The sequence below is a fragment of the Hemitrygon akajei genome, chromosome 4, assembly GCF_048418815.1.
Source record: "Hemitrygon akajei chromosome 4, sHemAka1.3, whole genome shotgun sequence".
In the NCBI taxonomy this organism is placed as follows: Eukaryota; Metazoa; Chordata; class Chondrichthyes; order Myliobatiformes; family Dasyatidae; genus Hemitrygon; species Hemitrygon akajei.
The window spans coordinates 892,948-909,059 of NC_133127.1; the positions used below are offsets into that span (position 1 = coordinate 892,948).

Here is a 16,112-nt window from a genome sequence, read left to right on the forward strand (position 1 = left end):
CTTTATTCTTTGGACAGTAGAAGGTTGAGGGGGGACTTGATAGAGGTATTTAAAATAATGAGAGGGATAGTGTGAGTTGACATGGATAGGCTTTTTCCATTGAGAGTAGGGGAGATTCAAACAAGAGGACATGATTTGAGAGTTAGGGGGTAAAAGTTTAGGGGTAACATGAGGGGGAATTTCTTTACTCAGAGAGTGGTAGCTGTGTGGAATGAGCTTCCAGTAGAAGTGGTAGAGGTAGGTTCGGTATTGTCATTTAAAGTAAAATTGGTTAGGTATATGTACAGGAAAGGAATGGAGGGTTATAGGCTGAGTGGGACTAGGTGAGTGTAAGCGTTGGCACGGACTAGAAGGGCTGAGATGGCCTGTTTCCGTGCCGTAATTGTTATATGGTTATATGGACTGGAAGGATACCCTCGCAGGGATGACAGTAGAACATCAGAAGATGGGAATAATTCAGAAGGTGCAGGATCAGTTTATTCCAAAGAGGAAGAAAGATTCTAAGGGAAGTAGGGAGCGACCGTGGCTGACAAGGGAAGTCAAGGACCGTATAAAAATAAAAGAGAAGAAGTATAACATAGCAAAGATGAGAGGATTGGGAAACTTTTAAAGAGCAACAGAAAATTACTAAAAAAGCAATACAGGGAGAAAAGATAAGGTACGAAGGTAAGCTAGCCAAGAATATAAAGGAGGATAGTAAAAACTTCTTTAGGTATGTGAAGAGGAAAAAATTAGTTAAGACCAAAGTTGTGCCCTTGAAGGCAGAAACGGGTGAATTTACTATGGGGAACAAGGAAATGGCAGACGAGTTGAACAGGTATTTTGGATCTGTCTTCACTAGAGAGGACACAGACAATCTCCCCAGATGTAATAGTGGCCAGAGGACCTAGGGTAACGGAGTAACTGAAGGAAATTCACATTAGGCAGAAAATGGTGTTGGGTAGACTGATGGGACTGAAGGCCGATAAATTCCCAGGGCCTGATGGTCTGCATCCCAGGGTACTTAAGGAGGTGGCTCTAGAAATTGTGGAAGCATTGGTTATCATTTTCCAATGTTCTATAGATTCAGGGTCAATTCCTGAGGACTGGAGGATAGCTAATGTTATCCCACTTTTTAAGAAAGGAGGGAGAGAGAAAACAGGGAATTATAGACCAGTTAGCCTGACGTCAGTGGTGGGGAAGATGCTGGAGTCAATTATAAAAGATGAAATAACGGCACATTTGGATAGCAGTAACAGGATCGGTCCGAGTCAGCATGGATTTACGAAGGGGAAATCATGCTTGACTAATCTTCTGGAATTATTTGAGGATGTAACATTGAAATTGGACAAGGGAGAGCCAGTGGATGTAGTGTACCTGGACTTCCAGAAAGCCTTTGATAAGGTCCCACATACGAGATTAGTGGGCAAAATTAAAGCACATGGTATTGGGGGTAGGGTACTCACATGGATAGAAAATTGGTTGGCAGACAGGAAACAAAGAGTAGGGATTACTCTGAGGTTACCCCAGTGGGGTACCGCAAGGCTCAGTGCTGGGACCGCAGCTATTTACAATATACATTAATAATTTAGATGAAGGGATTAGAAGTAACATTAGCAAATTTGCAGATGACACAAAGCTGGGTAGTAGTGTGAAACATGAGGAGGATGTTATGAGAATGCAGGGTGACTTGGACAGGTTGGGTGAGTGGGCAGATGCATGGTAGATGCAGTTTAATGTGGATAAATGTGAGGTTATCCACTTTGGTGGCAAGAACAGGAAGGCAGATTATTATCTGAATGGTGTCAAGTTAGGAAAAGGAGAAGTACAATGAGATCTTGGTGTCCTTGTTCATCAGTCACTGAAAGTAAGCATGCAGGTACAGCAGGCAGTGAAGAAAGCTAATGGCATGTTGGCCTTCATAACAAGGGGCGTTGAGTATAGGAACGAAGAGGTCCTTCTGTAGTTGTACAGGGCCCTGGTGAGACCACACCTGGAGTATTGTGTTCAGTTTTGGTCTCCAAATTTGAGTAAGGACATTCTTGCTATTGAGGGAGTGCAGCGTAGATTCACGAGTTTAATTCCCGGGATGGCGGGACTGTCATATGTTGAAAGATTGGAGCGACTGGGCTTGTATACACTGGAATTTAGAAGGGTGAGAGGGGATCTGATTGAAACATATAAGATAATTAAGGGATTGGACACTCTAGAGGCAGAAAAAATGTTCCTGATGTTCGGAGAGTCCAGAACCAGAGGCCACGGTTTAAGAATAAGGGGTAGGCTATTTAGAACAGAGTTGAGGAAAATCTTTTTCACCCAGAGAGTGGTGGATCTATGGATTGCTCTGCCTCAGAAGGCAGTGGAGGCCAATTCTCAGGATGCTTTCAAAAAAAGTTAGATAGAGCTCTTAAAGATAGTGGAGTCATGGGATATGTGGAGAAGGCAGCAACGGGGTACTGATTGTGGATGATCAGCCATGATCACATTGAATGGCGGTGCTGGCTCAAAGGGACAAATCGCCTACTCCTGCACCTATTGTCTATTGTCTATTGGAGTGCATTCCACACACCCACCACTCTCTGCGTGGAAAATCTTACCTCTGACATCCCCCTTGTACCTACTTCCTAGCACCTTAAAACTACCATTTCAGCCCTGGGAAAAGCCTCTAGCTTTCCACACAATCAATGTCTCTCATCATCTTATACATCTCTATCAGTTCACCTCTCATCCTCCATCACTCCAAGGAGAAAAGACCAAGTTTATTCAACCTATTCTCATAAGGAATGTGTTAGAACAGAGGGATCTGAGAATACAGGTCCATAATCTATTGAAAGTGGCATCACAGACAGATAGGATCAATGTACCCTCTAAGTTGTGATGACTTATGTGCACAAAAATCTTCTCACAAACAAGAGAGAATCTGCAGATGCTGGAAATCCGAGCAACACACAAAATGTTGGAGGGACTCAGCAGGCCAGGCACCATCTATGGAAGAAAGTACAGTCGACGTTTTGGGCAGAAACCTTCAACAGGACTGGAGAAAAACAGCTGAGGAGTAGATTTGAAAGGTGGGGGTAGGGGAGAGAGAAACACCAGGTGACAGGTGAAACTTGGAGGAGTGGGATGAAGCAAAGAGCTCTAGGAAGTTGATTGGTGAAAGCGGCAGAAGGCCATGGAAGAAAGAAGAAAGGGAGTGAGGAGGACCACCAGAAGAAGGTGATGAGTGGGCAAGGAGATAACATGAGAGAGGGACAAGGAGCTGGGAAATGGTGAGGGGGGGGGGGGGGTAGTGGAGGCATTACCATAAGTTTGAGAAAACAACATTCATGCCATCAGGTTGGAGGCTACCCAAATGGAATATAAGGTGGTGTTCCTCCGACCTAAGTGTCATCTTCCAGTGGCCACCCATTTTAATTCCACTTCCCATTCAAATTCCACTATGTCACCACCCATTTTAATTCCACTTCCCATTCCCATTCTGATATGTCACCACCCATTTTAATTCCACTTCCCATTCCCATTCTGATATGTCACTAGCCATTTTAATTCCACTTCCCATTCCCATTCTGATATGTCACCACCATTTTAATTTCACTTCCCATTCCCATTCTGATATGTCACCAGCCATTTTAATTCCACTTCCCATTCCCATTCTGATATGTCACCACCCATTTTAATTCCACTTCCCATTCAAATTCCACTATGTCACCACCCATTTTAATTCCACTTCCCATTCCCATTCTGATATGTCATCACCCATTTTAATTCCACTTCCCATTCCCATTCCGATATGTCACCACCATTTTAATTCCACTTCCCATTCCCATTCCGATATGTCACCACCATTTTAATTCCACTTCCCATTCAAATTCCACTATGTCACCACCCATTTTAATTCCACTTCCCATTCCCATTCCGATATGTCACCACCCATTTTAATTTCACTTCCCATTCCCATTCCGATATGTTGCCACCCATTTTAATTCCACTTCCCATTCCCATTCTGATATGTCACCACCCATTTTAATTCCACTTCCCATTCCCATTCTGATATGTCACCACCCATTTTAATTTCACTTCCCATTCCCATTCCGATATGTTGCCACCCATTTTAATTCCACTTCCCATTCAAATTCCACTATGTCACCAGCCATTTTAATTCCACTTCCCATTCAAATTCCACTATGTCACCAGCCATTTTAATTCCACTTCCCATTTCCATTCTAATATTTCCATTCATGGTCTCCTTCATTGTCGGGCTAAGGCCACACTTAGGTCAGAGGAACAACACCTTATATTCTGGTTTGGGAGCCTCTAACCTAAAGGTATGAACATCGATTTCTCAAACTTCCAAACTCTCTTACACTTTGAAATCAAGCTCGCATGCACACTTGTGCTGGCAGCTCATTCCACACTCCCATGACCCTCTGAGTGAAGAAGTTTCTTCTCATGTTCCCCACAAACTTTTCACCTTTCTACCTACCTCTGATTGTAGTCCCACCCATCTTCAGTTGTTTGCATTTACCCTATCTATATCCCTCATGATTTTGTATACTGTACCTCTATCAAATCTCTTCCAAGGAGTGACTCCAAACTAATTCAATATTTCCTTATAAGTCAGCTCCTCTAGACCCGGCAACATCCTTGTAAGTGTTTCTCTGTATTCTTTCAACCTTGTTGACATCTTCCCTGTAGGTAGGTGACCAAAACTACACACAATACTCCAAATTCTGCTGCATCAGCATATTTTATAACTCAACATAACATCCCATCTCCTGTACTCAATACTTTGGTTAATGAAGGTCAATGTGCCAAAACCTTCCTTTACAACCCTATCTACTTGTGACTACACTTTCAATGAATTATGGACCTGTATTCCCAGATCCCTTTGTTCCCTTTGTAAGGGGTTTAACACCAGGATGATGTGCTGGGGTTGTGGGGTTCAGTATGGGGTTTAACGCTGGGACGATGTGCTGGTGTTGTGGGGTTCAGTAAGGGGTTTAACACTGGGATGATGTGCTGGGGTTGTGGGGTCACTGAGGGGTTTAACACCAGGACGATGTGCTGGGGTTGTGGGGTTCACTAAGGGGTTTAACACTGGGATGATGTGCTGGGGTTGTGGGGATGGTGATGGGTTTAACATTGGGACGATGTGCTGGGGTTGTGGGGTTCAGTAAGGGGTTTAACACTGGGACGAAGTGCTGGGGTTGTGGGGTCACTGAGGGGTTTAACACCAGGACGATGTGCTGGGGTTGTGGGGTTCACTAAGGGGTTTAACACTGGGATGATGTGCTGGGGTTGTGGGGATGGTGATGGGTTTAACATTGGGACGATGTGCTGGGGTTGTGGGGTTCAGTAAGGGGTTTAACACTGGGACGAAGTGCTGGGGTTGTGGGGTCACTGAGGGGTTTAACACCAGGACGATGTGCTGGGGTTGTGGGGTTCACTAAGGGGTTTAACACTGGGATGATGTGCTGGGGTTGTGGGGATGGTGATGGGTTTAACATTGGGACGATGTGCTGGGGTTGTGGGGTTCAGTATGGGGTTTAACACTGGGATGATGTGCTGGGGTTGTGGGGTTCAGTAAGGGGTTTAACACCAGGATGATGTGCTGGGGTTGTGGGGTTCAGTATGGGGTTTAACACTGGGACGATGTGCTGGGATTGTGGGGTTACTGAGGGGTTTAACACTGGGACGATGTGCTGGAGTTGTGGTGTTGGTGACAGGTTTAACACTTTGAAGGTGTGCTGGGGTTTTGGGGTCACTAGGGGTTTAACACTGGGATGATGTGCTGTGGTTGTGAGGTTGGTGACAGGTTTAACACTGGGATGATGTGCTGTGGTTGTGGGGTCACTGAGGGGTTTAACACCAGGACGATGTGCTGGGGTTGTGGGGTTCACTAAGGGGTTTAACACTGGGACGATGTGCTGGGGTTGTGGGGATGGTGATGGGTTTAACACTGGGACGTTGTGCTGGAGTTGTATGGTTAGTGAGGACTGGAATGATGTTCTGGGAGCATGACTTGAACCTGCACCCTCTCAGCTGTGTTTCAGCTCCAATGATCTCTCTTTTTGTCTCTCATGTCTCTTTTCTGTTCCCGACTTCTGAGCAGCAACCCCCCCTGCTTCTTCGTATGAGGGTCTCCTCCTACAGGAGAACAGCGTGTCAGCTGAGATACAAGCTCTCCTCTCGTTTTACACTAACAGGTGATGTTAATATAGGCACGGACTGTGTAATGTACCCACTGCACAGTTGGCACTCAGACTGGCAAAATGCCGTAAACAAAGAATGTCATGATACTCAAAAGATTTACCTCTGTCCCAACCTCCAGTACTCCCTTGATAACCCCATTGAATATAGATTTCAATCTCTCTGTCCAGAATGAATTATTATCAGTATTTATAGGTCTGATAAGAAGTTATTTATCAACATGAAATTCACCATAAGACATAGAAGCGGAATAAGGCCATTCATCCCATTGAGTCTATACTGCCAGTCCATCATTGCTGATTTATTGATCCTCAACCCTATTTCTTGCCTTTTCCCTGTAGCCTTTGACACCCTGACTAATCAAGAAGCTATCAACCTCTGTTTTAAATATACCCATGACTTGGCCTCCACAGATGTCTGTGACAATGAATTCCACAGATTCTCCACCCACAAGAATATCCCCATCCCTTTTCTAAATGGACATCGCTCTATTCTGAGGCTGTGCCCTCTTGTCCTGACTCCCCCACTATTGAAAACTCCTGTCCAAATCCACTCTGTCTCAGCCTTTCAATACTTGGTAGGTTTCAATGAGGTTTCCCCTTATTTTCCACAGTTTCAACCTCCATTGCGGCTGCTTCACCAGCTGCAGGACTCCAATACCCCTGTAGAAGTTGTGTACCCCCATGCCCTCTATATAGCATTTCCACAAGGGCATGGGGGGTACTGGACTTCACAAGTGTACAAGGGTACAGCACTTGCACAGGGTTACAAGACTTCCAGGAGTCAGAGCAGTACAGGCTTTCCACAGAGGTATGGGGGCATAGGGGAATGGGGGTACAGGACTTCCACAAGGTTATGGGAGTACAGCACTTGCACAGGGGTGTGGAGGTATGGGACTTCCACAGGGGTATGGGGATAAGGGACTTCTACAGGGGTATGTGGTAGGGGACGTCCACAGGTGTATGGGACTTCCACAAGGGTATAGGGGTACAGACTTCCACAGGAATATGGGGGTATGGGACTTCCACAGGAGTATGGGGGTAGGGGACTTCCACTGGGATATGGGGGTATGGTACTTCCACAGGAATATGGGGGTATGGGACTTACACAGGAATATGGGGGTATGGGACTTACACAGGAATATGGGTGTACAGACCCACTAGGGTATGGGGTAGGGGACTTACACTGGGGTTTGGGGGTACGGACTTCCACTGGGGTATGGGGGTAGGGGACTTCCACAGGAGTATGGGTGTAGGGGACTTCCACTGGGGTATGGGGGTACAGACTTCCACAGGGGTATGGGGGTAAGGGACTTCCACAGGAGTTCGGGTGTAGGGGACTTCCACTGAGGTATGGGGGTTCAGACTTCCACAGGGGTATGGGGGTATGGGACTTACACAGGAGTATGGGGGTACAGACCCACTAGGGTATGGGGGTAGGGGACTTCCACAGGAGTATGGGTGTAGGGGACTTACACTGGGGTATGGGGGTACAGACTTCCACTGGGATATGGGGGTATGGGACTTCCACAGGAGTATGGGGGTATGGGACACACAGGAGTATGGGGGTACAGACCCACTAGGGTATGGGGTAGGGGACTTCCACTGGGGTATGGTGGTACAGACTTCCACAGGAGTTACACTGTGGTATGGGGGTAGGGGACTTACACTGGAGTATGGGTGTAAGGGAATTCCACTGGAGTATGGGTGTAGGGGACTTACACTGGGGTATGTGTGTAGGGGACTTCCACTGGGGTATGGGGGTATGGGACCCACAGGAATATGGGGGTATGGGACTTACACAGGAATATGGGTGTACAGACCCTCTAGGGTATGGGGTAGGGGACTTACACTGGGGTATGGGGGTAGGGGACATCCACTGGGGTATGGGGGTAGGGGACTTCTACTGGGGTATGGGGGTACAGACTTCCACAGGAGTATGGGTGTAGGGGACTTACACTGGGGTATGGGGGTAAGTGACTTCAACTGGAATATGGGGGTACAGACTTCCACTGGGATATGGGGGTATGGGACTTCCACAGGAATATGGGGGTATGGCTTACACAGGCATATGGGGGTACAGACCCACTAGGGTATGGGGTAGGGGACTTCCACTGGGGTATGGGGGTACAGACTTCCACTGGGGTATGGGTGTAGGGGACTTCCACAGGAGTATGGGTGTAGGGGACTTCCACTGGGATATGGGGGTAGGGGACTTCCATTGGGGTATGGGGGTATGGGACTTCCACAGGAGTATGGGGGTACAGACCCACTGGGGTATGGGGGTATGGGACTTCCACAGGAATATGGGGGTATGGGTCTTACACAGGAGTATGGGGGTACAGACCCACTAGGGTATGGGGGTAGGGGACTTCCACTGGGGAATGGGGGTAGGGTACTCCCACTGGGGTATGGGGGTACAGACTTCCACATGGGGTATGGGGGTAGTGGACTTCCACAGGAGTATGGTTGTAGGGGACTTACACTGGGGTATGGGGGTAGGGGACTTACACTGGAGTATGGGTGTAGGGGACTTCCACTGGAGTATGGGTGTAGGGGACTTACACTGGGGTATGGGGGTAGGGGACTTACACTGGAGTATGGGGGTAGGGGACTTACACTGGAGTATGGGTGTAGGGGACTTCCACTGGGGTATGGGGGTATGGGACCCACAGGAATATGGGGGTATGGGACTTACACAGGAATATGGGGGTATGGGACTTACACAGGAATATAGGTGTACAGACCCACTAGGGTATGGGGTAGGGGACTTACACTGGGGTATGGGGGTACGGACTTCCACTGGGGTATGGGGGTAAGGGACTTCCACAGGAGTTCGGGTGTAGGGGACTTCCACTGGAGTATGGGTGTAGGGGACTTCCACTGGGGTATGGGGGTACAGACTTCCACAGGGGTATGGGGGTAAGGGACTTCCACAGGAGTTCGGGTGTAGGGGACTTCCACTGGGGTATGGGGGTTCAGACTTCCACAGGGGTATGGGGGTAAAGACTTCCACAGGAGTATGGGGGTAAGGGACTTCCACAGGAGTATGGGTGTAGGGGACTTCCACTGGGGTATGGGGGTAGGGGACTTCCACAGGAGTATGGGGGTACAGACTTCCACAGGAGTATGGGTGTAGGGTACTTACACTGGGGTATGGGGGTACAGACTTCCACTGGGGTATGGTGGTAAGGGACTTCCACAGGAGAATGGGGGTACGGACTTCCACTGGGGTATGGGGGTAAGGGACTTCCACAGGAGTTCGGGTGTAGGGGACTTCCACTGGAGTATGGGTGTAGGGGACTTCCACTGGGGTATGGGGGTACAGACTTCCACAGGGGTATGGGGGTAAGGGACTTCCACAGGAGTTCGGGTGTAGGGGACTTCCACTGGGGTATGGGGGTTCAGACTTCCACAGGGGTATGGGGGTAAGGGACTTCCACAGGAGTATGGGTGTAGGGGACTTCCACTGGGGTATGGGGGTAGGGGACTTCCACAGGAGTATGGGGGTACAGACTTCCACAGGAGTATGGGTGTAGGGTACTTACACTGGGGTATGGGGGTACAGACTTCCACTGGGGTATGGTGGTATGGGACTTCCACAGGAGAATGGGGGTACAGTCACAGGGTTATGGGGGTACAGCATATCTGCAGAGTACTGGAGTACAGTACTTCCATAGGGGTATAGAGGGTACTGTACTTCACAAGGGTTGGAGGTACAGCACTTCCACAGGAGTACAGGACTTCCATAGAGGTACAGTGGTACTGGACCACAGTGGTATGGAGTACAGCACTTGCATAATTGTTTTCAGGGTACAGGGGTATGCAAAGGTATGGGGTACAGGACTTCCATAGGGGTTTGGGTGGGTACTGAACTTCACAGGGGTTCTGGGGTACAGCACTTCCACAGGGGTACTGAGGTATGGAATGTCTATGGGGTACATGGGTACAGTACTAACATGGGTACGAATGTATAGGTACGGGATACAGGACCTCCATAGAGGTATGGGGTACAGGGTTTCCATAGGAGTTCAGCGGTACAGGGTTTCCATAGGTGTGTGGGGGAGTACATCTCTTGCATAGGAGTAATATCGAAGAAGATACTAAAAGTTTTTTTAAGTATATAAAGGGTAAAAAAGAGTTGCGGGTAGATATCGGACCAATAGAAAATGACGCTGAAGATATTATAATAAGAGACGCAGAGATGGCAGAGAAACTGAATGCGTATCTTGCATCAGTCTTCACAGTGGAAGATGTCAGCAGTATACCGGACATTCAAGAGTGTCAGGGGAGCGAAGTTTGTGCAGTGAAAATTACGACTGAGAAGGTGCTCAGGAGTTTAACGGTCTGAGTGTTGATAAATCTCCTGGACCTGATGGAATGAACCCTTGGGTTCTGAAGGAAGTAGCTGGAAAGATTGTGGAGGCACTAACGATGATTTTTCAAGAATCGATAGATTCTGGCATTGTACCGGATGACTGGAAAGTTGCAAATGTGACTCATCTATTTAAGAAGGGTGGGAGGCAGCAGAATGGAAACTATAGACCTGTTAGCCTGACATCAGTGGTTGGGAAGTTGTTGGAATCGATTGTTAGGGATGAGATGACAGAGTACCTGGAGGTCCATGACAAGATAGGCCAAAGCCAGCATGGTTTCCTGAAAGGAAAATCCTGCCTGACTAACCTACTGAAATTTTGTGAGAAAATTACAAGCAGGTTAGACAAAGGAGATGCAGCAGGTTTGGTACCTGGGTTTTCAGAAAGCCTTTGACAAGGTGTCGCATATAAGGCTGCTAAACAAGATAAGATCCCATGGAATTACAGGGGAGTTGCTAATATGGGTAGAGTATTGGCTGATCAGCAGAAAACAGAGACTGGGAATAAAGGGATCCAATTCTGGCTGACTGCAGGTTACCAGTGGAGTTCCACAGGGGTTGGTGTTGAGACCGCTGCTTTTTATGATGTATGTCAGTGATTTGGATGATGGGATTAATAGATTTGTTGCTAAGTTTGTGGATGATACAAAGATAGGTGGAGGAGTGGGAACTGTTGAGGAAACAGAGAGCCTGCAGAGAGACTTAGATAGTTTAGGGGAATGGGCAAAGAAGTGGCAAATGAAATACAATGTTGGAAAGTGTATGGTCATGCACTTCGGTGGAAGAAATAAATGGGCAGACTATTATTTAGATGGGGAGAGAATTCAAAATGCAAAGAATCAAAGGGACTTGGGAATCCTTGTGCAGGATGTCCTAAAGGTTAACCTGCAGGTTGAGTGGGTGGTGAAGAAGGCAAATGCAATGTTGGCATTCATTTCCAGAGGTATAGAATATAAGAGCATGATGTGATGTTGAGGCTCTACAATGCATCGTGAGATCACTGTTGGAGTATTGTGTGCAGTTTTGGGCTCCTTATTTTAGAAAGGAATACTGGCATTGGAGAGGGTTCAGAGAAGATTCACAAGAATGATTCCAGGAATGAAAGGGTTACTGTATGAGGAACGCCTGGCAGCTCTTGGGCTGTATTCCCCGGAGTTCAGGAGAACGAGGGGGGATCTCATAGAAAGATTCCGAATGTTAAAAGGCCTGAACAGATTAGATATGAGAATAGGACCAATCAAGTGTGACAGAGGAAAAGTGTGTATGGAACCAGAGGAGATAGCAGAGGTACTTAATGAATACTTTGCTTCAGTATTCACTACGGAAAAGTATCTTGGTGATTGTAGGGGTGATTTACAGTGGACTGGAAAAACTTGAGCATGTAGACATTAAAGAAGAGGATATGCTGGAGCTTTTGGATAAGGACCGGATGAGATGTTCCCCGCCCTACTGTGGGAGGCGAGGGAGGAGATTGCTGAGCCTCTGGAGATGATCTTTGCACCATCAATGGAGACTGGAGAGGTTCCGGAGGAATGGAGGATTGCGGATATTGTTCCTTTATTCAAGAAAGGGAGTAGAGATAGCCCATGAAATTATAGACGATTGAGTCTTATTTCAGTGATTGGTAAGTTGATAGAGAAGATCCTGAGAGACAGGATTTATGAACATTTAGAGAGGCATAATATTATTAGGAATAGTCAGCATGGCTTTGCCAAGGGCAGGTCATGCCTTATGAGCCTGATAGAATTTTTTGAGGATGGGTCTAAACACATTGATGAAAGTAGAGCAGTAGATATAGTGTATATGGATTTTAGCAAGGCATTTGATAAGGTACCCTGTGCAAGACTTATTGTGATCCAAGCGGACATTGCTTTGTGGATCCAGAAATGACTTGCCCACAGAAGCCAAGATGGGTCGGTGACCAGTGTGGTGTCTCAGGTTTCTGTTCTGGGACCCCTACTCTTCGTGATTTTTATAAATGACCTGGATAAGGAAGTGAAGGGATGGATTAGTAAATTCGCTGATGACACAAAGGTTGGGGGTGGTGTATATAGTGTAGAGGGCTGTCAGAGGTTACAGTGAGACATCAATAAGATACAAGGCTGGGCTGAGAAGTGGCAGATGGAGTTCAACCCAGATAAGTGTGAGGTGGTTCATTTTGATAGGTCAAATATGATGGCAGAATAGTATTAATGGTAAGACTCTTGGTAGTGTGGAGGATCAGAGGGACCTTGGGGTCCGAGTCCATAGGACACTCAAAGCTGCTGCGAGGTTGACTCTGTGGTATATGGTACGATGAATTGCCTTCATCAATCGTGGCATTGAGTTTAAGAGCTGTGGGGTAATGTTGCAGCTCTATAGGACCCTGGTCAGACCCCACTTGGAGTACTGTGCTCAGTTCTGGTCACCTCACTGCAGGAAGGATGTGGAAACCATAGATAGGGTGCAGAGGAAATTTACAAGGATGTTGCCTGGATTGAGGAGCATGCCTTATGAGAATAGGTTGCGTGAACTCGGCCTTTTCTCCTTGGAATGACGGAGGATGAGAGGTGATCTGATAGAGGTGTACAAGATGATGAGAGGCATTGATTGTGTAGATAGAGGCTTTTTCACAGGGCTTTTTCAGAGAGGGTACAGTTTTTAGGTGCTTGGAAGTAGGTACACAGGAGATGTCGGGGTAAGTTTTTTCTGCAGAGAGTGGTGAGTGCATAAAATGCCAGCGACGGTGGTGGAGGCGGATACGATAGGGTCTTATAAGAGACTCCTGGATGGGTACATGGAGCTTGGAAAAATAGAGGTAATTTCTAAGGTAAGGACATGTTCGGCACAGCTTTGTGGGCTGTATTGTGCTGTAGGTTTTCCATGTTTGTACGTTTCTATGTTTCTTTATGGCAAAGTTATTTCTCATGTTAGGAGAGTCCAGGATAAGAACGCACAACTTCAGGATGGAAGGACGTCCATTTAGAACTCAGATGCGGAGAAATTACTTTTGTCAGTGGGTGGTAAATCTGTGGAGCTTTTTCCCATAAGCGGCTGTGGAGGCCAAGCCATTGGGTTCATTTAAGGCAGAGATAGATAGGTTTTTGATTAGCCAGGGCATCAAAGGGTATGGGGTGAAAGCAGGGGAGTGGGGATGACTGGAACAATTGGATCAGCACATGATTGAATGGTGGAGCAGACTCAATGGCCTACTTCTGCTCCTATATCTTATGGTCTTATAAGTACTGGACTTCAGCAGGGGGAATAGGACAGTAGAAGGGTGCAGGAGTACAGGACTTCTAGAAGAGTACGGGAGCACAAGACTTCCACAGGGGTATGGGGGTACTGAACCGCACAGGTATGGGGATACAGCCTTACACAAGAATACAGGACTTACACAGGGGTACAGGAATACTGTTCTTCACAGGTGTATGGGGGCACAGGACTTCGTAGGGGAATGGGGGTACAGGCTTCCACGGTGATGCAGGACTTTCACAATGGTATTGAGTATGGGGTACTGTACCCCATGTATGGGGGCACAGGACTTCACAGGAGTATGGAGGTGCCTTACTTCCACAGGGGTATGGAGACACAGAACTTCATAGGGGCTTGGGGGTACATGACTTTCACAAGAGTACAGGGGCACAGGGCTTCATAGGAGAATGGGAGTGCAGGACTTTTACAGGGGTATGGGGACACAGGACTTCACAGGGAGAAAGGGCACAGCACTCCCACAGGTGTACACGACTTCCACAGCGGTACAGGGCTACTGGACTTCACAGGGGCATGGGGGCCCAGGACTATATAAGGGCATGGGGGTACAGGACATGCACAGGGGTATGAGGGTACGGGACTTCCAGAGGGGTACAGGAGTACAGGACTTCAACAGGGGTGCAGGACTTCCACAGGGGTATGGGGTACATCACCTCCACAGGGGCACAGGCATATAGGTCTTCCACAAGGGTACAAGACCCAGCCAGTATGGGGTGCTGGATTTCAACTGGGTACGGGGGTACAGGACTTCCATGGGGGTACTTGAGTACAGGACTTCCACAGGGGTATGGGGGTAAAAAACATCTGTAAGGATACAAGGGTACTAGACTTCCACATGAGTACAGAACCCGTACATGGGTATGGGGATATTGGACATATATGGGTTGGGTGTATAGGACTTAAACATGGGTATGAGGGTACATGAGTATGGGTATAGGACATATGTGGGTATCGGATATAGGATATACATGGGCATAGGAGATATGTGGGAGTGGGATATGGGATATAAATGGGTATGAGGGTATAGGACTACTGGGAGTGCCATATATGGCTCAGCCCTCCCAACAATAGCTGGGATATGGACTACAGATTACAATGGGAAACAGAAAAAGTGTGTCAAAAGGGCAATGTTATGATACATAGGAGATTTCAACATGTAGATCAATTGGGAAAATCAGGTTGGTAATGGATTTCAAGAGAGTGAATCTGTTGAATGCCTGCAAAATGACTTTTTAGAGTAGTTTGTCATTGAGCCTCCTAGGGGATCAGCTATACTGGATTGGGTGTTATGTAATGAACTGGAGGCGATTAAGGAGGTTCAGGTAAAGGAACCCTTCGGAACCAGTGATCACAGTATCATTGAGTTCAACTTGAAATATGAAAGGGAGAAGGTAAAGTCTGTTGTTAGCAGTATTTCATGAGAGTAAAGGAAATTACAGTGGTATGAGAGAGGAGTTGACCAAAGTAAATTGGAAGGAGATGCTGGCAGGGTTGACAGCAGAGCAACAATGGTGTGAGTTCCTAGGAAAAATGGGGAAGGTGCAAGATACACATATTCCAAGAACAAAGAAATCCTCAAATGGCAAAATAATACAACTGTGCCTGACAAGAAGTCAAAACTAATGTAAAGCAAAAAAGAGGTCATACAACAAAGCAAAAATTAGCGGAAAGATAGAGGATTGTGAAGCTCATAAAAACCTACAGAAAGCCAATAATAGAATCATTAGGAGGGAAAAGATGAAATATAAAAGCAAGCTAGTAAGCAATATCAAGGTGATACTTTTCAAGTATATAAGAAATTAAAAAGAGATGAGAGTGGATATAGGCCCACTAGAAAATGAGGCCGGAGTAGTATTTTGCCACCGTCTTCACTGTGGAAGTCACTACCAGTGTGCCAGATGTTGAAGGGTATGAGGGAAGAGAAGTGAATTCAGCTACTGTTACAAGAGAGGAGGTGCTCAAAAAGCTGAATGACCCAAGAATACATAAGTCACCTGGACCAGATCAAGGCACAACTGTGCAAGCTTGTGGACGTCGGCAAGTTAGACCGGCGCAAAGAGTTTAAGAGGAGACAGTTTTTTCTTCAGCAGTTTGATCGAGGCATGACTGTGCAAGTGCGTGGACGTTAACGAGTTAGACCAGCGAGAAAAGTTTTAAAGGAGACAGCATTATAGAGCGGGTATCTTAGTAGAGGTTGTCAGAGTAGGAGGGCTTTGGCTCAACTGGGCTTCAGGTCAGTTACCTGTGAAGAATAGAAACAGGAAGTAGGTCTGTGAGGCTGGTGTTCTGTACTGGGT

General features: G+C 46.9%; 1 protein-coding gene across 7 annotated transcripts in view; it reads left to right on the top strand.

The window, feature by feature from the left end:
• rtkna (rhotekin a) overlaps positions 1–16,112 on the top strand; it is a 184,570-nt gene that overhangs the window by 153,933 nt on the left and 14,525 nt on the right. Inside the window, exon 12 of one of the 7 annotated variants that reach the window (XM_073041970.1) lies at positions 6,092–6,185. The exons of the other annotated variants lie outside the window; for them this stretch is intronic. Within the exon in view, the coding sequence (XP_072898071.1) occupies positions 6,092–6,185 (94 nt within the window). The remainder of the gene's footprint in view (positions 1–6,091; positions 6,186–16,112) is intronic. 7 annotated transcript variants of the gene reach the window in all.